This window comes from Lycium ferocissimum, chromosome 3 (genome assembly GCF_029784015.1).
Source record: "Lycium ferocissimum isolate CSIRO_LF1 chromosome 3, AGI_CSIRO_Lferr_CH_V1, whole genome shotgun sequence".
NCBI lineage: Eukaryota > Viridiplantae > Streptophyta > Magnoliopsida > Solanales > Solanaceae > Lycium > Lycium ferocissimum.
In genome coordinates, this window is record NC_081344.1 from 15,266,405 (window position 1) to 15,292,143 (window position 25,739).

A 25,739-nucleotide genomic window follows, 5' to 3' on the forward strand; every position below is an offset into this window, starting at 1 on the left:
TTGTTGTTGTTTATTTCCTGTGTTCAAATTCGTTGTGATATTTCACTTTTTAAAAGTCAAATTATATAAAATTTAATTAATATTTTAAAATGTATATTTTCAATATCTAAATTCTAATTGTTAAATACTAAGTTAATCTAATCAATTTAACTTCAAAAATTAATCAAATTAACTCTTGAAAAGCGAAATATGACAACTGGTTTGAGACGGAGGGAGTAATTTATATAGTATAGTATTGTTTCAGTTTGACTGATATATTTCCTCTATCCCAATTTATGTAGTATTTTTCATTATTTGAGATTTAAATTATATAAATTTTAGCTAATATTTTAAAATGTATTACTTTTAACGTATTGACATGAGAATAATTGCATCGTGTAATACTTTTCATATAGTTTTTTAATATTAATTTTAAAATGCTAAGTTGATCTAATCCCATTTAGCTTCAAAGATTACTCAAATTGACTCTTTAGAAGAGAAAAATGCCACATAAATTGAGACAAGGAGAGTAATTAAAAAAAAAAAATTATGATCTACAATAAAATTAAAATATTAAGAATTTCCAAATTAAATTATTTTTAACTATAATAAGATAATATATTTTTGGATAAACTAAAAAATATGTACCGTAAATTGAAATAGAACAGTATTACTGCTATTCAATTCCTTTTTATCCTCTTATCCTATAGGAATGCACCTTCTTTGAAAACCTTACACAAATGGTCCTTCGCTATTGATGACTTTTCTAAAAATAACGCTTTAAATATAAATTTGAGCAGTTTACGCTTTACATTTTAGTTCTTTATGGTTACAATAGAGCTTTCTTCAGGTACGAATCAATGAAAATGAATCATGAGAAGTTTGTCCCAATGATACTTTTTCAGTTTAAATAGTTCATGTGCTTTTCACGAGTTAGTTTTATCAAACATAACTATTATCGTGGCCATAAACATAATAAAAGTACCTTTGATAAACTAAAAGGATCAAAGATAGTATTTAAATTTATAGAGATCTTGCCAACGAGGCTTATTAGCTCAAAAGTAGAAATATGGTAGCCGGACATATTACATACATAAAATTGTCTCTAATAATCTCATTCCTTCTCATTAGACTATCATGTTTGATCAAACTTCTCAGAATCAAAAATGTTTTTTTTCTTTTTAATTTTAAAAAGTATTTATGTTATAGAGTTAAGATATTTGCCCGAGTTACTTTGAAAGATAAGTTAGGCACTAATTATTTTTTTAATATTCGCAAAGCTGAAGGTAGTTTTCAAATTGATCAGTCAAACATAAATTGTTACCCTCCAAATAAAACTGAAAAGCACTTCTGACAAAAACCTTTTTCAAAATAAACAAATTTTATAAGTTTGAATGAACAAGTTATAACACCTCATAAAATAGTTGGCCTTCTGGAATTGCGTCATTTTATACTTCTAAGAGATCGCTCAAAATTATTCAAGAATAAATAAATGAAACTTTTATACACCTTAAAATTCACCTCCATTATCATTCTTTCCTGTTCTTTCTCTATCTTTTACATAATAATTGTTCTTTGTTTGAACCTAAGATGTTGATTCTAGATCATCCAAAACGTGCACAAAGCACATGAAAGAAAAACATTTTCTCGGAAATAAATGTTTAAGAAGTAATTAATGCACTATAAAGCTAACAATTATTACTACTAATTTTAGGCACAAATTAGACATTATATGAGGATATCATACATTCTCTCTATTCCTTTTTACTTGTCCAGATATTAAAAATATATGTCTTTTTTACTTATTCAATTTGATAAATCAAGAGATAAGATTTAGCATTTCAAACCTATCCGACAGATCCATCAATTAACTAATCATTGTTCCAGAAGTTGCACCAAAGAAATCAGACAGATCCATGTACACGCATCTTATCAGACCTGAGGAAACGTTCATTATTATTGAAAATGACAAAAAATAGTGTCTAATAGAAATGAGTCATGAGTCATCCCGAAAATAGTAATGGTTCTCTTATTTTATTTTTTCAAACAAAACTCATTGTGACAAAACTCTACTTAGTTTATTTTTAGGCCTTAACTGGTGGATTTACAGTCACCGAGCACTGAGCCTTAAAGATGAAGTGTGAATTGGGAAATGAAGGAAAACAATATTAGTTTGGAAATATAATTTTTTCAATTGAGCATTCTCCTATATTAAGGTGAAAAGTGATATGTATGTGCTTATATAGAAAAAAGCTTCTTCTAGCTCTTAAAGAGTTGAGAAGAGGGACTCCCCTCACGCCGACGTTGGCTCGGCTTCGGATTTTGATTTAGTCAAATGACTTGATTGATGATCTTTATGGACCAAATTTATTTTCTAAATGCCATTATTTATTTTCCTAAATTTTGACATACGAACAGGAATGTCTTCCCAAACTGTGGCTATAAATTCCGAGGCTCTACCTCAGTTTTCGATACTGAAAATTTTCGGAAAACAGCTACTTTGCGTTTTTACTCCCCTTTTCTTCTGCATTCTACATATTTTTTAAACCAAAACGTAAGTGTCCAGTGTGATTTGCTACCGCCATTTGAGTTAGCTGAAGTTCTGCAATTTGCATTACCTCTATTGCGGAATAGTTTTCCGTTCTATCCTGAGAGGAATTAATCCGTTAACCTTGGCAACTATGAGGGGATTAGATTTCTTAAGGACACACAAGAAATTTGTGGGCTCGAAAATTTTCTGTTTCATCAGATTTCTGCCTTCAATGTTTTTCTAATTTTTTTTTGTTTTAAAATAGAAACTGCTTTGAGTAATTTACTATTTTGAACACTTAAAGATAACATTGACGTCAAGTCAAATTTAGTCAAGTCGGGTCAAAGTCGACCAACATACGATAGTACATTATTATCGATTCGAGCTTAGATCAAATTGAGTCTAATTAAAATGTACTCCCTCCGTCCACTTTTACTTGTCACGTTTCGCTTCTCGAAAGTCAAACTGCATAAACTTTGACTAATATTTTAAGATATATTTTTTCATCATATTCGTATGAGAAGGATTGCAACTTATAGTATTTTTTATATAGTTTCCGAATATCTAAATTTTAGTTTTGAAATATTGAATTAATCTAATTTAATTTAGCTCCAAAATTAGCCAAATTAACTCGCAAGAAGCGAAATGTGATAAGTAAAAAAAGACAGAGGGAGTATAATATAGAATTTTCTATCACATGACGATTTTAGAACTTTAATTGTATTTTGTATAGACACTTTTAAATAACTACCCTTCTATTTGTGGAAACTTAAGGTAATAGATATATCTTTTGATTTTAGGCTTCAATTTTGAAAAAACTTATTTCTCTCAAATTTTTCATTTTTTTCTCTCAATTTCGCTATTCCTTCAACCACCTCACTCTTCATTCTCTCAATTTCCCCGCTGCTAACCGTCATTTTGTTATTGATGTACGAATCTGAAAACTTCAAAAGGAGTTTTGATTATTTTGTGTCATTCGATAAAATTGACATTAGGGTTTGTTCGGATCTAGGTTGGGAAGATGTTATTTAGATTTCAGATTATTTGAATAAGGTTTTGAGTGATTTCGATTAAAGAATTTGAGCTAAAAACAAAGAACATAGAAGAAGGTGGGAGTGTTATACATGATCTTTATACATAATCATATATTGTGTGTACGCCCTATATATATATTATATATATATATCACTATATGCCATGTGTATATATTGTATACATCCCATGTATGCCATTTGCATAAGTATTATATATATGATATACGTATGATGTACAAGTGACATGCATATGACATACAAGTGACATATATATAACCGCAACGTTCTTCTTCAATTTCCAAGTCCAACTGAAATTTGATCTAAAACCTCACCAAATCGTCCCGAACTTGAGATATAAGCTCGTAGAAAATGTTCCCAAACTTTTGGAACAACACCCCATCGAAAATAATATCGATTTCGCAAACTTGAATTTCAGCTTCAAACATCAAAGCTTCATTAATGGTAGTTGATTCTAGTTCTTCACGTTTTAATCACAAAAATAATAATCAATCACAAGTTTCAGCTGTATTCATGGCTTCCAGCAACTATTAAGCTCAAAATGAAATTTCAAGCACAAGTATTCTTAGTCGAAAAACAAACTCCTCCACACAATTTTGAGTTTCTAGGAGGTCTTGTAACAATTCAACCCTTGATTTTTGGTATTTGTGTTCCAAATGGAACTTTGAGCAATTACATAAGTTTGTATTACTAATTATGATTTGGGGGATGGTTTGGAAGGTATTCAAAGATTCGGGTGGTTTCATACAAGTTAAAATTATATCTAAAACCTGAAATTTATAAAAATCAATAGTGTAGAAGTCGCCAAACCATGCACCGCGTGATCGTGATCGTGCTCTTGAGGGAGTTTTTGACATCTAGTAAAAGTGTCACGATGCGTCGAAGACCAGCCAACCCTTATCTGTGACTGCGTAGATGTCATGTGATCGCGTTTAAGCAGCAATTTAGTGAATCATCGCGACTGTGCTGAAGGACAGTTCTTGTATAATCCAATCATGACGAATTTCAGATTTAATTTTTTCGATTTTGAGACAAGAGGAGCTCGTGAGGTTGATCTACGGGAGTTATTTCAACCTAGGGCATTTAGGTAATGATTATAGAATAGAATCGTAAACTTATTGGTAATTCAATTTTATAGTATGTTCTTATTGTTTACTAGTTTGAGTGAGTGTTGACTTTGAAATTACTTTGAGAATTCGTCCTAAAATTATGAAAATAGTTCACCTAGCCTAATTTGGATATATTCAATAATTTACCTAGATTAAGGCCACTGAAAATTGTCTTGGCGGAGCTGAACGTTGTCCTTGCATATACGTTGCCAAACTACCAATTTTTCTAGAATCGAAGTCAAAACACTATCCAAAAACCCCTTCAATATAAATGAGTACTTGTTTTCTTGCAATTATAGACCTTGTTTCATTTTTCACGTTTGAAATTTTAGACAGCTTACCCACTAGGCTTATCGTCCTGTCGACAATTCCATTGAAAGAAATGTTAAGAGTATCCGATCCCCAAGGACCTTTTGGCTATCATGTCTCGAGCTGTGAGCTATTCATAGTAACGATCATGTTTCACACCAATAATGTCAAGAAAATCTTGGGTGTCCGTGTCCGTGTCCATTTGCCAATAGTTTGCATAGCTAAACTAGTTTCTTGTTTCAAACCTAGCTCTCTTAATTTAAATGAAGATACTCTCCCACTAAGAAAATATTTAGTAAAATTTATTTTATGAAATTAATCTTATTAATTATATTATGAAAAACTAAATTTGATTGCTACTCCAGTATTTTATATAGTTATTTAATGATAAGGTAATATTGAAAGAAAATAATGAAGTTTTCTTGCTTTGCTAAAATAGACAAGTAAAAAGAAAAATTTATATTTATTTTAAGTATAAGGGACAATAAAAAAGAACTGATGAAGTAGCAAATATACACGGTAATTACCACCCAGGAATGTCGTCAAATGAATTCTTCATCGTTGACTATATGTCACTGTATGACTGGGAGAAAGAAAAATGTGTGATAGAAAATACTTACACTTTAATGAGCTTTCTATAGCGTGAATCTGAATTATTCAAAAACTAATAATACTAACTATTAGATCGTTATAAAAAATATACGTTAATTTAATTTGGGGTGTTGAAACTGAAAGTTTTGATGTTAAAGTGGTGAACTGCATTTCCATGTGCATTTTTTGGTTGCAGATAGTAGAAATGAGCAACTTTATCTACTTAATGACATTATTTACTATTTAGAGAGTACAACAACAACAACAACAACAACCCAGTGAAATCCCACATCGTGAGGTCTGGGGAGGGTATGACCTTAACAAGTAGGACACCTCATCCGAAAGACCCTCGGCTCAATAAAAGCATAAAAGAAGTAAGATAAAGTTAAGAGATTCGGAAAAGAGATTCAAGCGATATGGAAGAAATAATGAAACTTTTATAACACGGGATAATCACAACACGGAAATACCGGATAATAGCGAAATCGGAGCGGAGAACACGGGATAATCAAAGCATAGGAAATAATTGATAATTGATCGGAGCATAAAAAAATTATATTGCAATAATGCGACTACTAATAAGAACGGATAACGAGACTATCTACTAGCCTTCTACCTTAATTTGGGTCCTCGAAATCTAAGGTCATGTCCTCGGTAAGGACTCGTGGTTGCGCCATGTCGTGTCTAATTACCTCTGTGTGATCGTCGAAACCATCCATGGCCAACCTCTCATAACCGGGCTATCGTGTCTCTCTTCCACGATATTAAAACCATCACTTCTCGCATCTTGTCTTCCACGAGGCCACCCCCACCTTATCCCGAATATCCTCATTCCTAATCCTGTCCTCGGGTGTGGCCACACATCCATCTAATCATTCTTGAATCTTTTTTGAACGCGAGAGATCTTAGCCAACACTCGATCCACGTACACGCATCTTATCTAACCATTACTTTGGAAACTTGCCCTTAAGTTTTTGGTGGCACTTTCTTGTCACATAACAGAAAAGCAAGCCTCCATTTCATCCTGTGAAAATACGATGTGTGACATCATCGTCAATCTTTTTTTTGCACGATAGACCCATTGTGACAAAAAAGTACCAAGCCTTACTTAGGCCTCCCTGCGAGGTGCTTCAACGAACTTACGTCCAAGTACTCTGTCTTGTCTTCGGACTTAAACCCTTTAGACTCCGGTATGTCTCCAACACTCCGACTTATCGTTAACTCGCTACGAGTCTCGTCAATCGGGACTATGTCGTCCCGCGAAAGCATACACCATGGCACCTCACCTTGAATTTGCCGTGTCAATCCATCCATCACCAAGGAAAATAAAAACGGACTAAGAGGCCGATCCTTGATGCAACCCCATCTGTTGGAAAGTGCTGCGAGTCTCCTCCTTTGTCCTCGCCGGTTTTGGCTCCCTCATACATGTCCTTGATCACCAAATGTACGCCACGGGTACACGCGCAGCCTCGGCATTTCCATGGGATGCGTATTATAACTTTGTCATAAGCCTTTTCTAGGTCGATGAACACCATGTGTAAGTCCCTCTTCCTCTACTATCTTTTGCTCCACCATCCAATGGATGGCTTTAGTTGAACGTCCCGGCATGAATCCAACGGTTTTGAAATAGACACACCTCTCCTCACCCTCATCTCCAACCCTCTCCCAAACTTTCAGATATAAGCTTAGCGAGATACCTCTATAGTTGTTGCAACTTTGGATATCTCCTTATTCTTGTATAGAGGGATCATTACACTCGCCCTCCATTTTCGGGCATCAACCGTCTTAAAGATGACATTAAACAACATTAATTAAGTTCCCCGGAATCTCGTTTTCGGTCGCTCTTCCAAAAATCCTACGAACAGCCCGTTTAACCTCGTCAACCTTAATACTCAGCAATAGCCAAAATCGCGACTCCTTTCTGTATGTTCTAAATCACCCAACACAATGTCTCTGCCCTTCATTTGAGTTTGGAGAAGTATGAGCCGTCTCTGTAACAATTCTAACAATACTTTGCCATGCTCGTCCTTGATGTATTTTATCCAATCACGTGCCTTTCTCTCCCTCGCCTACATAAGTTTGAACAATTTCTGGTCTCCTCCTTTCTATTCAAAGTTCGGCATACATACGTTGCAGTCGCCGTTTTTTGCCGTAAAACTTTTTGCCATCTAATAAAGTTCGTATTCGTCCACTTCTCCACCTCATCCTTGCTTTCTATCAACTTCGCATACGCCACCTTCTTTGCTTCCACCTTCCCTCGAACTTCTCCATTCCACCACCAGTCCCTCGATGCGACCACGACTACTGCTGAGACCCCCAACACTTATGCTACCACACAATGCAACTAGATGTCATGTGCATCTTGCGTATTTAAGCAGCTAAGTGAATATCCTTCAATTTCTCTCCCATCTCCGGAGGCACTAATAGTGGTCAAACTCCCCATCTGATCCGAGGTCGGTCCTCCACGACCCTCTTCTTCCTCGTCATCTTGATCGCAAATCCAGACAAGAATTTGCAGGTTGTAAGATATTCGCTCGGTATTGACCTTACAATGATTACGGAACCTTTATCATCCTTCTAAGGGTAAAAAAGTCTATTTGAGTCTTAGCCACCGAACTACGAAAGGTTACCAAGTGTTCCTCTTCTTTGAAAATATATTTGACAGCTCTTGCTGAAAATCCAAAAGTGTCCCCGAAATAACGCATATCATCATAACCTCCCGAAATAGGTCCGATGTGTCCATTGAAATCACCTCCCACGAATAGCTTCTCGGTAGGCGGTATGCCTCCTTGCTATTCGTCCAAATCCTCCCAAGCGCCTCTTCTCCTCGTTGCCTAAGCCCGGCGCGCGCCATACACTAATAATGTTCAAAGTGAGTCCTTCAACGACCACCTAAATCGACATCATCCTATCGGTGACTCTCTAACCTTCTACCACATATCTCTCAATTCACTATCTACTAAAATGCCCACCCCATTTCTATACTTCGACTACCGGAAGCCCGAACTTATGCCGAGTCTACCTCGATCAGCCCAAGGACTTACCCATTTGGTCTCTTGGATACGAGCTATATTAATCTTCCTCTTCTTAAGAATCTTAACTAGCTCTTGGACTTCCCGTTAACGTTCCAATGTTCCAAAGATCCTACTCTCAACCTAGACGCTCTTGTCACCCATAACCTAACCTCTGCTCCCGAGTCCCCCACGAGAACATGACCCTGATACCTCACCAAGAACAATAGCCACGAAAATGAGTATGAACTAATAAACTATACAAAAGTCTAAAGGTAGCAAAAAAAATGTAACTACAAGTGTATGGACAAATAATGGATATGGCAACGGAGGTACCAACTCCGATTGAAATGAACACGATCGCCGCCGGAAAACACCGTTCAACGTTCGAAATCTTCGCATTTGCCGGATTCTTGTTCCTTGTCGAATTCTTGTTAAAAATGGGAATTATTCTCACTGAGAGAAACGGGAGCGAGAGAGAACAAGAAAAGAAACGAGAAAAAAGAAAAAAAAAGAGAGAGAAAGAGGGCCCAGGAAAATGCTCCCGGAAAAAAAAAATCTCCGGCGATGACGCTATGTGTTCACGGCGCCGATGACTAAAAAAAAGAAAAAAGGAGAAGAAAAGAAGAAGAGGAGAAGAAGAAAAGGAAAGAGAGAAAAAGTAGATCAAAAAAAGTAGATACGGCGGAAAAGTGGCGGCGTTACACAGTCGGAGTTATACAGGCGGTGGTACGCGGTAATTTGACGGGATGGCGAGTGGGAGGAGGGAGGGAGATGTTACCGTTGGAGAGAGGAGAGAGAGAGAGAGAGAGAGAGAGAGAGGACACCTAAGGACATTCATTCGATACAGAATGGTTTAGTTTAGTAGTATTTTTACTATTTAGAGAGTATTTGATTAAATTAATCTTTACCTCTTCAACATTATTAATTAAGAAGTGAGTGTTGAAAGACTTCTTTTACAAATTTGTTCAAATCATATATAATGTGTTAAATTTTAAAATAATTAATACCTTCTTTAACTTTTAAAATAATCGCATATTTTGAATCAAATTTAAAAGTTAAAAAATCAAGTGGACCGGAGGTATATGTTGATGGGAGGACTTAATAAGAAGCTCCGTCAAGTATTACCTCCATGTTCTTTTATTTTGATATGGAGTTTAAGAAAGTAAATAACACTTTTGAATTATGTTATCGTAAATTAAAAATATATCTAATGTGTCAAAATAACCTTCAATCTTATGGTCTTAAACATGTCACGTAAAAAGTTAAAATTAAAATGTTAATTAAAAAAAAAGACATACTTTTTTAAATATACTAAAAATAAAACTAAGACAAACAAAATAAAACTGAGGAAGTATATTACAACTCGAGGGGTCGTTTGGTAGACGGTATAAGGCAGGATATACCGGTATTAAATTTTTGGATTAAATTTATACCATGTTTGATTTGAGTTACTAATTAGTCCCGATATAAAACTATACCACAATCTTGAATAATATTATCCCATTTTCTAGGTGGTATAACTAATATCAAGCACATGCTTTAGATTATATATGATATATTTCACCTTTAGTCTAATGAATCAAATAAGAACAAGTACTAAATAAGCCAGAAATTATTTAGTCCCAAAATTATAATTTCAGAACTATAAGCATAACTTTATTAGCGTACCAAACAACCACTAAGGGTGTCAAGTTAATATCGCACAAGTAAAAATGAATGGAGTAATAAGTATAGCTAAAGTCAAACGCACGAAGAGGACGACTCACTGATCGAGACGAGAAAGAAGCAAGGAAGAAGCAAACAACAGTTTCCATCATTTCAGCCAACACCCACCCTCTACCTTGCCAGAGAAAGGTACCTATCGACTTGTAATTTGCAAAACCCTCGTGGACCCGCCCCTTTCTATATCAGACTCTTCATTCCATAACACTATAAAGTATTAAAAAATCACCATGTTCTCTCAGTGTCAACATTACAATCCCAGTAGGAAATAGTAGAAATAATAATTACAACAACATACCCATTAAAATTCAATAAATTGAGTTTTAGAGAGGATAGAGTGAACGTAAATTTTATCCTTATCTTGAAAGGTAAAAAGATTCTTTTCGGTAGATCTTTGATATAAAGACAAATAATTTAAAATAGTATAAAAAGTCAGAACAAAATGCTATAAAAAACATGATAATACTATCTGAAAGAATAGTTATAACTACCGCAAATAATTTGGATATCGGAAAATCTAGCCCTAGCACTATAGCCAAGCCGCAATAATAATTGACGAGCAATGTTGGAAAAAAGAGGAAAAGATAGCTCGTGGATTACCATATAAGTTTTCAACAACTTCAGTACTTTATGTCGTCAATAAATTCCATCTTCCTCAGCCTCTTTCTCATTGGCAATACTGAAATTGCATATAAATCCAAAAGGCAACCAGTCAAGTCACAAGTGGTTATAAACAAGTAGCTAGTAGTAAGCCCTGGAAGCACGTGTTTGTGTTGTGTTGTGTTGGATTTGAAGGAGAAAAATTAAAAGAGGTTAGAGATAAAGACCACAGAATCCCAATGCCCGTGTCTAAATCCTTTCACCGCTATATGCTTGGATCAACATTCTATGTTTTCTAATACAACTGCTTTTATTAAGGATCTCAACAGGATGAAGATGAAAAATCAAAAGAGTTTGAGAATCTGTTTCATTTATCATGGCAAAAGCTTTTCCTCTGAATGGTGAGAACTGCCCTGACACTACCGGTGAGGACGAGAAGTTGCAGGCCACCACCAAGGAACTCAATAACGTGCACTGTGATAAGGGCAAAATGGTCAGAAAGAGAGCTGCCTCCGACATGGAGATCCAGGCCGGCGAAGAACAAAGGTATCTTCGCCGGCCTGCTACCATAGCTGGGTCTCATTCGACCCAGCTTGGTGGTGATTTAAGGGTTTGTGGTACTACTAGTAATTTTGGTGGTCACAATATCAACAGTATCCCAACAACGACTCACCACGTTTCCAACTACTCCACTATGCAAATGTTGACGTCAAAAGGGCCTGACTACACCGGTTTTTCTAATTCTATCCCAAACCTTACCAATTACACTGATGCCGTAACATCATCCCAAAACCAGAACAACAACAACAATAATCAATCCCCATCTGTTTGTGTTTTCTCCGGTTTGCCTCTCTTTCCTCCTGATAGAAACCGCCAAAACAGCGGTTTACTACTCCAGCAACCAGCAGCAGTTGTTTCTTCCCCTCTTACAACTGGAAGAATCGAATCCATGGATGACAATACGTCGGCGACAGCATGGATTGATGGTATTATAAAGGATTTAATCAACAGTTCTGCTCAAGTTTCCGTACCCCAACTCATCCAGAATGTTAGGGAGATAATCCACCCTTGCAATCCATATCTCGCCTCCCTCTTGGAGTACAGGCTTCGCTCTCTCACAAGTAATAATAATGCTAATGGTGGTGGCGCTGATCAAAATGACCCCATGGAATGCTGGAGAAGAAAAGAACCGTTGTCACAGCTTGCAAATTTACAACAGGCCCAAAACAATCCCAATTTATTGCAGCAGAATATGTTGTCCATTCCGGATTCCTCAAATAATCAGTACTTAAACTGGGAAATCGCTTTGCCAGCCAGCCACAACGCTCCGTTGGTGGGCGGCAATAATCCCACTGCAACAGATCTTTCTTTTGTTACGCCTCCTATTCTTTCTCCTCAAGTGCAGCAGCAGCAGCAGCAGCAACAACAACAACAACAAGAATCTCCTCAGCATCAGCCCGTAGTAGATTTAGAACAACAGAAGCAGCAGCAATCTTCTAATTCTCTATCTCCGACGTCGGTGGCTGATAGTACCACCAAAACAAAAACTGCAACACCTACTCCGGTCCCGGTCAATACATACAGAGAGAAAAAGGAAGAAGAGCGACAACAGAAGAGGGATGAAGAAGGATTGCACCTTTTGACCTTACTCTTACAATGTGCTGAAGCTGTATCCTCTGATAATTTAGAGGAAGCAAATAAAATGCTATTAGAAGTGTCAGAACTCTCGACTCCGTTTGGCACATCTGCACAGCGTGTCGCTGCGTATTTCTCCGAAGCCATGTCAGCAAGGCTGTTGAATTCATGCTTGGGAATATACGCAGCGCTACCAATGACGAGCCTTCCCGTGCTGTACACCCAAAAGATGGCGTCCGCCTTCCAGGTGTTTAACGGGATCAGTCCCTTCATAAAGTTCTCTCATTTTACAGCCAATCAGGCTATACAAGAAGCTTTTGAGAGAGAAGACCGGGTGCACATTATAGACCTTGATATAATGCAAGGTCTACAATGGCCCGGTCTTTTTCATATCTTGGCTTCCAGGCCCGGTGGGCCTCCTTTCGTCCGGCTCACCGGGCTTGGAACATCCATGGATGCTCTCGAGGCTACAGGCAAACGATTGTCCGATTTTGCTGAGAGATTAGGACTTCCTTTTGAGTTTTTACCTGTTGCGGATAAAGTTGGGAATTTGGATGCTGAGAAATTGAATGTGAGCAAGAGAGAAGCTGTTGCGGTTCATTGGTTGCAACATTCCCTGTATGATGTTACTGGCAGCGACTCTAATACCCTCTCCCTCTTGCAAAGGTACTATTTCTGGATACTTTTTTTTTTTCCCTCTGATTCAGAATCAATGACAAATTTCTATATTAGGAAATCTTTGACATCAAACTTTTATTTTACTTTTACTGTAATTTTTGTAGCTATGGAATGCTTTAACATATTAGAAATAGCAAATTTCAAAAAGACACTTATTATATTTTCTGTCTAGTAATATACTGTCATATAAAATGAAATGGAGGATAGTTATACTACTGGTATCATTAATGCCTACAGTAACAACCATTTGCCAAATTCAATTCAACATTGGAAACAATAACACTGCATAATTCATAGTGTCAATACTACTATCATTATTGTGGTTGATACCTATTGCCAAGCATGTAGCGAACATATGGGATGAGACTTGATATAATGAAATTACAATCTGATATTTCTAAATTAGGTTGAAATTATTTAGTAATAAAAATTGTCATGAAAAGGAGTTTAAGAAGTTGTTTTTTTCTACCTAAGTTATTTAAAGTTTTATCTATCTCTTCTTTTCTTAATTTTACTGTTAATTCTCGACAACAAATATCATTATGCAGTTTAACGTAAGGAAAAAAAAGAATCTTCACACAGTATTTATCTTATCTTTACACGGCGCTTAAAGGGTCTTACTCTTTGACCAGCGGTGATTCTCTTTTTCGGTAAACCTGAAAAAAGAAGGATAAAAAGGCCAATCACTTTTAGCACCAAAAGCTGTCTTCTCTCGTGAATGCCTCACTTAGGCCTCCGTGCCTGGTTAATTTACCTGAATTCTCTCTTATAAGCTCAAACATGTAAAGATTTTGGGCAGCACGCCCTAAAAGAAAAGAAAAACGATAGAGAGAGAAACTATGTACCATTGGGGGTGAATTTTGATAGTTTATGTAAATAGACACAAATGCAAGATAATAATTTGATGGAATCTAACCTTTAAGTTTTAAATTTTATTGAACTCGTTACATTTTTGAATTATGAGTTTGAAATCTATGTTTATTAAAATTTTAATGATTTTTTATTTATTTTGGCACACTGGAAAACACTAAAAAAATAATTCATCTGTCTCAATTTATGTGACACTTTTCGTTTTTTGAGAGTTAATTTGGTTAACCTTTGAAGCTAAATTGGATTATATTAACACAATATTTTAAGATTAAAATTTATATATTTGAAAAGTACTATAAGTTGCAACTTTTTCCATATCAATTTGGTGAAAAAAGACATTTTAAAATGTTGATGAAAGTTCATACTGAATCGAAAAGTGCCACATAAATTGGGACAAATGGAGTATTACAGGATTTCAAAAGTAACCCCGCTTAAGTCGGAGTAGGAACTCCATACTCTTGAATGCATTTCCCCATATTATTAGATCCTCATCATGATTATGCCATTTGTTTAGCAGAAAGTCTGGCACATTGGTTCGCCTATATCCAAATATGTTTATTAATAAAGGTCTTGTTGACATTCAACCCTAGACCCGATATGTTGTATTTGTCTTGCTACATTCAACAAATATATTAATGATTCTCATAACATTGAATTCAGATCAACCCATCACTTGTGCTCGACATATGTATGAGTTAGTGGATTTGGTTTAATCTTCTGTTTTACTTCAGGTTGGCTCCAAAGGTGGTGACAGTAGTAGAACAGGACCTGAGCCACGCGGGTTCATTCCTGGGGAGGTTCGTGGAAGCAATACATTACTACTCAGCTCTATTTGACTCACTGGGCGCGTGCTACGGGGAAGAGAGCGAGGAAAGACACGTCGTGGAGCAACAGCTCTTGTCAAAAGAGATACGAAATGTGTTAGCTGTTGGAGGTCCTTCGAGAAGTGGTGAGGTGAAGTTCAACAACTGGAGGGAAAAGCTTCAACAATCTGGCTTTAGGTGTTTATCTCTTGCAGGTAATGCTGCAGCACAAGCTACACTTTTGCTTGGAATGTTCCCATCTCAGGGATACACTTTGGTTGAGGATAATGGAACTCTTAAGCTTGGTTGGAAAGATCTTTGCTTGTTTAGTGCTTCTGCATGGAGGCCTAATTCCTTGCATGCTGCATCCGGTGCTCGTCACTTCTCTCGTACCAATGTGGATTAGAAAGCCTCTATGCAGTCAAGTCGGTGAATTTCGAATACTGAATGATTAAAAAAGGGAAATGCGCGGTCAGAAAATTTGTCATCCCTTCATTTGCCAGTGTAGTTTACAACTCATCTTTTCATGTCATGTGTATCTATACATCGCGAAGGTGCGGTTTGTTAACTCATTTTTTGTTCAGTAATCATTAATTATGTTGCTTTTCTTAAATTTTCTCAAATTTATTGTTCCATTTTTATTTGAAGTTGAATTTAAAGATATCTTGAAAAGGGAAAAAATGTGTGTTTCATCTCTATCAAAAATTCTAACTTTGGTCTCGTTAATATTCAAGTAAAGGAGCATTTATAGAGAATTTCCTATGTCTCTCATCTCCAATTGATTTGAAATTGACGCGTACATGTGGATTTAACCTACTAAAATTATAGAAACTTGTCAGCCAGAGGACTATAAGTGCACAACTATATTAATCAAAGGTTAAATGTGCTTAGCTAGTAATATATAGGCTAAAATTAAATTCAATAACGATTGAGGGATGAAAAGCTTAATTATCCACTTTTAGACATTGAATGTTTATGTGTTTCCATGTCTATACACTTCATCTTTTCCCAAAATTTGGTAAATTGAATTAAGATACCAATATGGTGAAGTTGAGAAGTGATTGACAAATGAACTAATTAAAAGTAAACAAAATATGAAGAGCAAGGCGTGAAAGAGAGGATCATCGTGAGATTTAAACCAAAGGTCAAGCAGATGTGATGATTTTTACCTTGTGATATCAAAGAATATTAAACTAAACAAAGGTCAAGTGACAATACGAATTACAACGTGACAGGAAATTAGTAGAGAAAGAAACGACTTACTGGTAGAGACTCATATATTCTATTTTCTATGAATAAACAAAACTATACATACCAGCTTAAAGTATATGTTAATTCATCATTTATAAGATCCTTGGATATATAATTGCAGATCTCAGTTATTCCTTAAACTAAGACATGTTGTTCCCCCGTGTTCAGAACTGTAGGAAAGCACAACCAGAAACTGGAAAAACCAGTAAGTAGAAAATGAAAACAGAAACTGTGTAAAGTTGGAAAAATTGCAGAAATTAAGAAATATCCGAGACCACAGAATTCACTGTGTGTCCTTAAGGAATTTAACCCCTCCTTGTACCCGAGGTTATGGATTGTTTCCTCCCGGGATAAAACGGATATACATTGCAGGAGTGGCGGTACCTCAAACGCCTACGACTTCGACGAACTCAAATTCGGGAACGAAACACACTAAGACTCGATAGTTTTTATTTCTGGAAAAAAAGAAAAAAAAAGAATGCAGAATTTGCAATGCAGGAAAATTTCAGTAGTTGAAAAATGAGGCATTGCCTCAGTTTATATAGCCTCGAAAATGCATTCGGAATAGGCTTGGTGGTACATTCGGAAAGGCCTTGCCTTTTCCGAAAAAAATAAGAACGTTGGGAACAGTTGGGATTTAAATTTAATTAATTACCAATTAACCAATTAATATTTTCCCACGGAAATTAAAAAATAATTTCAGAAAATGAAGATTGAATTTTAAATAAATTTGGTCCAAAAAGATTATCAATCAATCAGATCATTTGACCAAATCCAAATCCAAATCCAAATCCAAATCCAAATCCGAAGCCGAGCCGAACGACGACGACGGCGCGAGGGGAGTCCCTCTTCTCAACCCTTTAAGAGCTAGAAGAAGTGCTTTCTAATATAAGTACATAACTTTCTCTTTCTACCACCAATGTGGTACAAAGCTCCTTTTCAAAGGAACTTTGCTTTGAAACTTCATTTTCCTTCCATTGTCTTTTTTTTTTCCCTCCATTTCTCATTCACACCAACTTAGCTAGCTTCAATCATTAACTAGCTTTAACAATCCCCCACATGAATGGGGAATGGCTATATGATGAAAAACATGCATGACAAAAAACTATGTGATTCGTAAGCAAGGATTAATCGCATCTGGATAAGTAGATTTCTCTTTGAACTTTCCGTAGTGAGCATATGTCGGATATACTCGGTCAATCGGTAGATTTGATATCTTTGAACCGTCGAGCTTTGGTGTATACCTAGACAACCACATGTCACACAATTAACCCTTTAACCGTCTTTGGTTCTCATTGTTTTGTTCGTTTCAGCCATGAACACTGCTTGGTTCATAAGTGCGTAGAGAATTGGCCTTACAGAATTCTCCTTGAAGCGGCTTACACTTCACACTTACATAGGTGATTCCTAAATGTGTCATCTCGTAGATGCACTATTTGATATGCCCCGTATCAAACTTAGAAACCATTAAAAAGCCTTAATGCTTTATCTGGTACCGAACATTGTCTCATCACGAGAATGGACCAAAAAGTTATTGTGCAATGTTGAACCGTCATCAATGACTTTGTTTGATCTCTTTGAACCTAGATCTTGGGATCTCCAGTCTTCTAGGTAGAGTTACCGCCACGATGACTTGTCCTCGGCCATAGTCCCATTCCCCTCGATGATCTTTCAACCACCTCTCTAGTTAGGCCTTTAGTTAGTGGATCCGACACATTATCTCTTGACTTAACATAGTCAATTGTGATAATTCCACTAGAGAGTAGTTGTCTAACGGTATTATGTCTTCGTCGTATGTGACGAGACTTTCCGTTGTACATAACGCTCCCGGCTCTTCCTATTGCCGCTTGGCTATCGCAATGTATGCATATAGGAGCCAACGGTTTGGGCCAAAATGGAATGTCTTCTAAGAAATTCCGGAGCCATTCAGCTTCTTCACCGGCTTTGTCTAGAGCTATGAACTCAGACTCCATTGTAGAGCGAGTGATAAATGTCTGTTTGGATGACTTCTAAGACACTACTCCTCTACCTATGGTAAAAACGTATCCACTTGTGGATTTAGTTTCAGTTGAACTGGTGATCCAATTTGCATCACTGTATCCTTCAATAACTGCAGGATACCTGTTATAATGCAAAGCAAAGTTTTGAGTATGTTTCAAATACCCCAAAACTCATTTCATTGCACTTGACCAATGATTTTGGTCGGGATTACTGGTGTAGCGACTTAGTTTACTTATAGCACACGCAATATCAGGTCGCGTACAATTCATGATATACATCAAACTTCCCAGCACTCTGGCATAATCCAATTGAGAATGACTTTCACCTTTATTCTTTGCAAGAGCAAGGTTCATATCAATTGGCGTCTTTGCAACTTTAAAGTCCAAATACTTAAACTTTTCAAGCACTTTTTCAATATAATGAGATTGAGACAATGCTAGACCTTGAGGAGTCTTATGGATTTTAATTCCCAGAATTAAATCGGCAACTCCTAAGTCTTTCATATCAAACTTACTAGCAAGCATGCGCTTAGTAGCATTTATGTTAGCAATGTCGTTACTCATTATTAACATATCATCCACGTATAAATAAACAATGACGACGTGGTTCGGAGTGTTTTTAATGTAGACACATTTATCACACTCATTATCTTGAATCCATTTGACAGCATCGTATGGTCAAATTTTGCATGCCACTGTTTGGGTGCTTATTTTAGTCCGTAAAGAGACTTAACAAGTCGACACACCTTCTTTTCTTTCCCTGGAACTACAAACCCTTCGGGTTGTTCCATGTAAATTTCTTCCTCCAACTCTCCATTTAAGGAGGTTGTTTTCACATCCATTTGATGGATTTCAAGATCGTACACGGCGACTAACGCTACTAACACTCGAATAGATGTAATCCTCGTTACCTGCGAGTATGTATCAAAGTAATCAAGACCTTCTCGTTGTCTAAACCCTTTAACAACTAGTCTTGCCTTATATTTATCAATAGTACCATCAGCTCTCATTTTCCGCTTGAAAATCCATTTGGAACCTAAAGGTTTATTCCCTGGAGGAAGATCAACCAATTCCCAAGTATGGTTGTTCAATATGGATTCTATCTCACTATTGATTGCCTCTTTCCAAAATTGAGCTTCCGATGAAGACATAGCTTCGTTGAAAGTTCGAGGCTCATTTTCCAACAAAAATGTTAGAAATTCTGGTCCAAAGGAAGTGGACGTCGTTTGACGTTTGCTGCGTCTTGGATTTTCCTCATCAGGAATATTTTCCTTTGTTTCTTCCCGAGGTCGTTTAGATTCTTTGCTAGATGACTCACATTCTTTTTTTATACGGATATATGGTTTCAAAGAAGTCAGCATTATCTGATTCAATTACCGTATTCACCTGAATGTCGGGATTTTCTGATTTGTGAACCAGAAATCGATATGCCTTACTATTTGTGGCATATCCTATGAAAACACAATCAACGGTTTTAGGTCTTATTTTTACCCTTTTGGGTTTAGGAACTTGCACCTTGGCCAAACACCCCCACACTTTGAAGTATTCCACATTGGGCTTCCTTCCTTTCCACTTTTCGTATGGAATAGATTTTGTTTTGCTATAGGGCACTCGATTAAGTATTCGGCTAGTTGTTAGAATAGCTTCCCCCACAAGTTCTGGGGTAAACCAGAACTTATTAACAGGGCATTCATCATTTCTTTCAGTGTTCTATTTTTCCTTTCCGCAATTCCATTTGATTGTGGCGAGTAAGGGGCAGTTGTTTGATGAATGATGCCATATTCCAAACATATTTGTTCAAAAGGAGATTCATATTCGCCGCCCCTATCACTCCTTATCATTTTAATCTTTTTGTTAAGTTGAGTCTCAACTTCGTTTTATCTTGCTGAATGCTTCAATTGCTTCATCTTTACTATTAAGTTAATAAACGTAGCAATACCGCGTACTATCGTCAATAAAAGTTATGAAGTACTTCTTTCCATCGCGAGATGGGATTGACTTCATGTCACAAATATCTATATGGATTAAGTCTAAAGGACTTGAATTCCTTTCAACTGACTTATAAGGATGTTTAACATACTTAGATTCAATACAAATTTGACATTTTGATTGATTGCATTCAAACTTAGGCAATACTTCCAAACTAATCATTTTTCACAAGGTTCTATAATTGACATGTCCTAAACGTGAATGCCATAAATCATTTGACTCAAGCAAGTAAGATGAAGCAGAAACTTTATTATTATTAGCAACGACTATTACATTCAGTTTGAAAAGGCCCTCTGTGAGGTAACCTTTTCCTATGTACATCTCGTTCTTACTTATTAGAACCTTGTCAGAAACATAAACACACTTAAAACCGTTCTTCACTAGAAGTTCGGTAGATACTAAAATTTTTCCTAATTTCAGGAACATGACAGACGTTGTTGAGAGTCACCACCTTGCCAGAGGTCATCTTCAGCAGTATCTTTCCATAACCTTCAATCTTGGCCGTTGCAGAATTTCCCATATATATGGTCTCGTCGGGCCCGGCGGGAGCATATGAAGCAAAGGCTTCTCTAACAGCACAAATGTGGTGAGTGGCGCCAGAGTCAATCCACCACTCTTTCGGATTTCCCACTAGGTTGCACTCGGATAACATAGCGCGCAAGTCATCAACCTCCTCGTTTGTTTCAACCATATTAGCACGACCTTCTTCTTTTCCTTTTTCGGAGCACGACATCACGGCTTTGTGTCCTATTTTTCCACAATTGTGGCAGTTTCCCTTGAATTTCTTCTTGTTGGGATAGTTCTTTGGTCCCGATGCCTTTTTCCTCTTTTTCAGATTAGTTGGGGCAGTTTCAACAATATGTGCTCCCTCTATAGTTGATCTCCCATTTGCCTTCTTCTCCGCTGCCTTGTTATCTTCCTCGATTCTCAACCGGACGATGAGATCTTCCAGTGTCATCTCCTTTCGCTTGTGTTTCAAGTAATTTTTGAAGTCCTTCCATGAAGGAAGCAACTTCTCTATCACTGCCGCAACTTGAAATGCCCCATTAATCACCAAACCTACAACAAACAACATGTAAGTAACGGCGCACCTCGAATACTTTTGTCAAAAGTATTAATTAGATTTATACCTTCAGCGAGGAGATCATGGATGATAACCTGCAACTCTTGAACTTGAGTAACAACAGACTTGCCATCTACCATTTTGTAGTCTAGAAACTTGGCAGCGATAAACTTCTTTAATCCAGCATCTTCTGTTTTATATTTCTTTTCCAACGCATCCCATAGTTCTTTTGATGTTCCCACATTACTATAGACGTTGTAAAGATCATCCTCCAATCCGCTAAGAATATAATTCTTGCACAAAAAAAGCGAGTGCTTCCACGCCTCGATTCTGACAAAACGTTCATTCTCGGGTGTTGATTCGGCGAGAACGGAACGTCCTCCTTAATAAACTTTTGAAGGCTTAAAGTAGTTAAATAGAAGAACATCTTTTGTTGTCATCGTTTGAAATCAATCCGGTGAATTTTTCCGGGCTTCTCTGCGGAGCGGGTCTTTGGTGCGGTACTGTTGGAAGGATGCGGCATTGCTCGTAGAACCAACCACCGGGGCTGGTGTGGTAGTAGCGGTAGCATTCAAATTTGGTGTTTGGTCTCCCATTTACGTAGGAAACAACGAGAAAACTTTAATAAACGGTGAAGATTTTATTTCTTCAAACTGAATCAAATTTACACAAACAGAATTAAAAAAAACTTCAAACAGAATGTAGGAAACTGTATGTTGTATACTTGATGAAGTTTTTATATCTTCAAATCAAGTACCCAAATGAGTAGAAAGTTCTGAAAACTTCAATCTCAACCGAAGTAGAAAATCCGAAGATTTTAGTCTCCAAACAACATACAAGTTCGTTACATGCAAACAACAAAGATACAAGTTTCTTTTATTTTCTGGACAACACTGTTTTATGTTAAAGAAAACACTTTTTTTTTTCAATAACGTTCTGTAATCGTTAAACAACAACAAATGAACGCAGAAATAATTACTAAATTCCTTAAGCTTGTTGTTCCCCGTGTTCGAGCTGGCAGAAGCACAACCGAAGCTGGAAAAACCGGTAAGTAAGAAAATGAAAACAAAAAGCTATGTAAAGTTGAAAAAATTGCGAGAAATTAAGAAATATCGAGACCACGAAATTCCTTTGTGTGTCCTTAAAGAATTTAACCCCCTCTTTGTACCGAGGTTATGGATTATTTCCTCCCAGGATAAAACGGATATACCTGTCGCAGGAGTGGCGGTACCTCAAACGCCTACGACTTCGACGAACTCAAATTCGGGAACGAAACACACTAAGACTCGATAGTTTTTATTTCTGGAAAAAAAAAAAAAAAAAAAAGAACGCAGAATTTGCAATGCAGGAAAATTTCAGTAGTTGAAAAATGAGGCATTGCCTCAATTTATATAGCCTCGAAAATGCTTGTTCAGAATAGGCTTGGTGGCTGTTCGGAAAGGCCTTGCCTTTTCCGAAAAAAATAAGAACGTTGGGAACAGTTGGGATTTAAATTTAATTAATTACCAATTAACCAATTAATATTTTCCCGCAGAAATTAAAAAATAATTTCAGAAAATGAAGATTGAATTTTAAATAAATTTGGTCCAAAAAGATTGTCAATCAATCAGACCAAATCCGAAGCCGAGCCGAGCGACGACGGCGCGAGAGGAGTCCCTCTTCTCAACCCTTTAAGAGCTAGAAGAAGTGTTTTCTAATATAAGTACATAACTTTCCCTTTCTACCACCAATGTGGTACAAAACTCCTTTTCAAAGGAACTTTGCTTTGAAACTTCATTTTCCTTCCATTTTTTTTTTTTTCTCCTCATTTCATTTCATTAGCTTCAATCATTAACTAGCTTTAACAAGACATCTGTTTGATTGGCATTTTAAACATTAATAATCGTCATTGTGTATTCTTTTTTGTTGTTGCATCTTAGTCTGATGAGTCCTAAAATATACTTGGAACATTTACCAACAAATCCAAATTAAGTTGATTGCAAATGCCATCAACCCGATGACATTGTTGAACGATATCTTCTTGCATTAAAATTATCCACTAGATAAAGTGTCCGCACCTCAACTTGCACAAAGCATATGTTCATTAATTTCAGATTAAATGACTAAGAATCCAGCTGAGTTGCAGGATTTGGTCCATGCATTGCCTTATAGCCTCTTAAAATACTTAGTTGACTTGATATACCTAATATTTATATAGTATTTCAGAACTAACCAAATCCATCATCAACTTGCAAAATATAAATTTACGTTGACGTGTTATAGCCAATTTCTTTTTTTAAGGAAAGAAATATATTAACTACTACGGGATAGTTTTCACATCGAGCAAGAGGGCTTGCAAAAGCAAAAGCATAAGAGTTTCCCAGTGGGCCAAATAGTTATGAAACTTGGTATACCAAATATTCATTGATGACTGGTCTTTAACCAAAAAAAAAAGAGAACCACTTAATATTTACTACTACTGGTTTATAGATATGCATTGATAGCTTAGGGTTTATGCGGCCTTGTACTCCCAAGAAATTGAAGAACATGATTAGGAAGGACTAGATGCATCATCAAAATTTGTGGTGGGATGATAAGTCATAAAGTCCCAAATCATTTTAGCGCTCCTTAGAATCTTGAACTAATTCATTCGATTATAGTTACATGAGAGGATATAAACTTCTAAATCACAAGACAATAGGAATATACAAATTTCTTAATTGGAACTGTAATAGTATAAAGAGGTATGTAAACGATTTTTTTTTTCACCACTGACGACTTGGATAGCACAAAGCAAGCATTACTTGGTCAATTATTTTTCACTTACTTTGTATGAGAATTGTTTATAGGGATAAACACACAACTACCTAGAGGACTCAAACAAATTACTCGACACTACCTATTTACATTGCATGCCTATTGAAAAATTAAATTACAGTCAAACCCAAGATACACACCTCATATAGTTTCATTTTTCCACGAAAAAATCTTCTATAGTTTTCAACACCACTACCTTATTTATAACAATCAAAGAAAAACCAGTGGCCGCACCCATTCCTCTATGATCTATTATTTCGAATACCACAACTTCGAAAATAAAGAAACTGAAAATTGGGAATAATTCGAAAAGAGGTGTAGCAAATATACTAAAATATGGTGTGTTTGGAGAAGAAACCACTGAAATTTGATTATCCCAATATTATGAGTATAGTGTTACTGAAATTACAGTATGTAGTAAAAGCTTACTGTTGCAGTAAACTATTGAAGAATTTTAGGCTCTTGCGGTATTCTATTGCAGATGTGTATATTATTGCATGATACTGCAGTAAACAGTATATTTTTACAGTGTATTAATTGTACACTTTTACGGTATGTATTATTTTAGGTAATTGTGTTTCTTCTTCAGTTTTCAGCTCAAAATTCGATCCCAGACAACATCAAATTAGCTCCAAATGTGACCAACTTTTAGTATGAGCACTAGTAAAGTAGCCCGCACTTCGCGCGGTGTGACCGAGACATTAGCATATAAAGGATATTGTTGAAAATTAAGTGTATAATTAATACTGTTGTAAATTTAGTTGAGATAGAATAGATTAAATTTTTTATATATATGAATACAGTAATTAATTTTATATATTTGACTAAATAAAGTGTTTAATATTTTTTTAGTAATAGACTTAGATGAAGTGGTTTTCCATGAGCAGATTTTTTGAAATAGATAAATGAAGAAGTATACGTTTAAATGAATATTTTAATAATTTGTTTACTTAAAAAAGTATTTTAGACTTCAGATCTAAATAGATCAAATTTAACATTTTAATGTACTTTTATAAAAGCTATCTTTCCTTTTAATCATTTGTTTATTTAAAAAGTATTTTAAATCTCAGGTCTAACATCTCTACAACTTCACCTTTGTCTTCCTTCGTGTTGATCAACTAATTATATTCCCGCCTTTGTATATATAGAGAATAATTTATCAAAAAAACATAGGAAACCGAATATCTTAAAGATAAAACTGCTCTTCAATGTTCCTTTTGTACATAAAACTGCTACTTTACATAAAGATGAAAAAAGAATACAACAACAACAACAACAACAACAACAACCCAGTGAAATCCCACATCGTGGGGTCTGGGGAGGGTAGAGTGTACGCAGACCTTACTCCTACCAAGGTAGGACGGCTGTTTCCGAAAGACCCTCGGCTCAATAAAAGCATAAAAAGAAGTCAGATAAGGTTAGAGATTCGGAAAAGAGATTCAAAGCGATATATGGAAGAAATAATGCAAGCAACACGGATAACACGGGATAATCACAACACGGGAAATAACGAGATAATAGCGAGAAATCGGAGCGAGAGAACACGGGATAATCGAAAGCACGCGCGCGCGGGGGGAAATAACGAGATAATAACGAAATCGAGCACAAAAAATTATATTGCAATAATGCGACTACTAATAAGAACGGATAAGACATTTACTAGCCCTACCAATTTTGGGGCCTCCAAAACCCCCTTTTAAGGTCGTCCTCGGTGGTGTTGCGCCAGGTGTCTAAATTTTCCCCTCTTT

The 25,739-nt window shown here is 36.2% G+C and overlaps 1 protein-coding gene across 1 annotated transcript; it reads left to right on the forward strand.

Moving 5' to 3' along the window:
- Positions 1 to 10,791: 10,791 nt before the first annotated feature.
- On the forward strand, positions 10,792 to 15,505 carry LOC132049843 (protein SCARECROW-like). Its single transcript, XM_059440796.1, has 2 exons — positions 10,792 to 13,207; positions 14,821 to 15,505. Exons 1-2 carry the CDS (start codon positions 11,283 to 11,285, stop codon positions 15,296 to 15,298), a joined length of 2,403 nt encoding a protein of 800 aa, XP_059296779.1. The 5' UTR covers positions 10,792 to 11,282; the 3' UTR covers positions 15,299 to 15,505.
- Positions 15,506 to 25,739: the final 10,234 nt, after the last annotated feature.

Excerpts from the sequence above, each read along its gene's own strand:
- LOC132049843 (XM_059440796.1), top strand. The coding sequence starts at position 11,283 with ATGGCAAAAGCTTTTCCTCTGAATGGTGAGAACTGCCCTGACACTACC. Across the intron at positions 13,208-14,820 it reads ACCCTCTCCCTCTTGCAAAG|GTTGGCTCCAAAGGTGGTGA; the intron begins GTACTATTTCTG and ends GTTTTACTTCAG.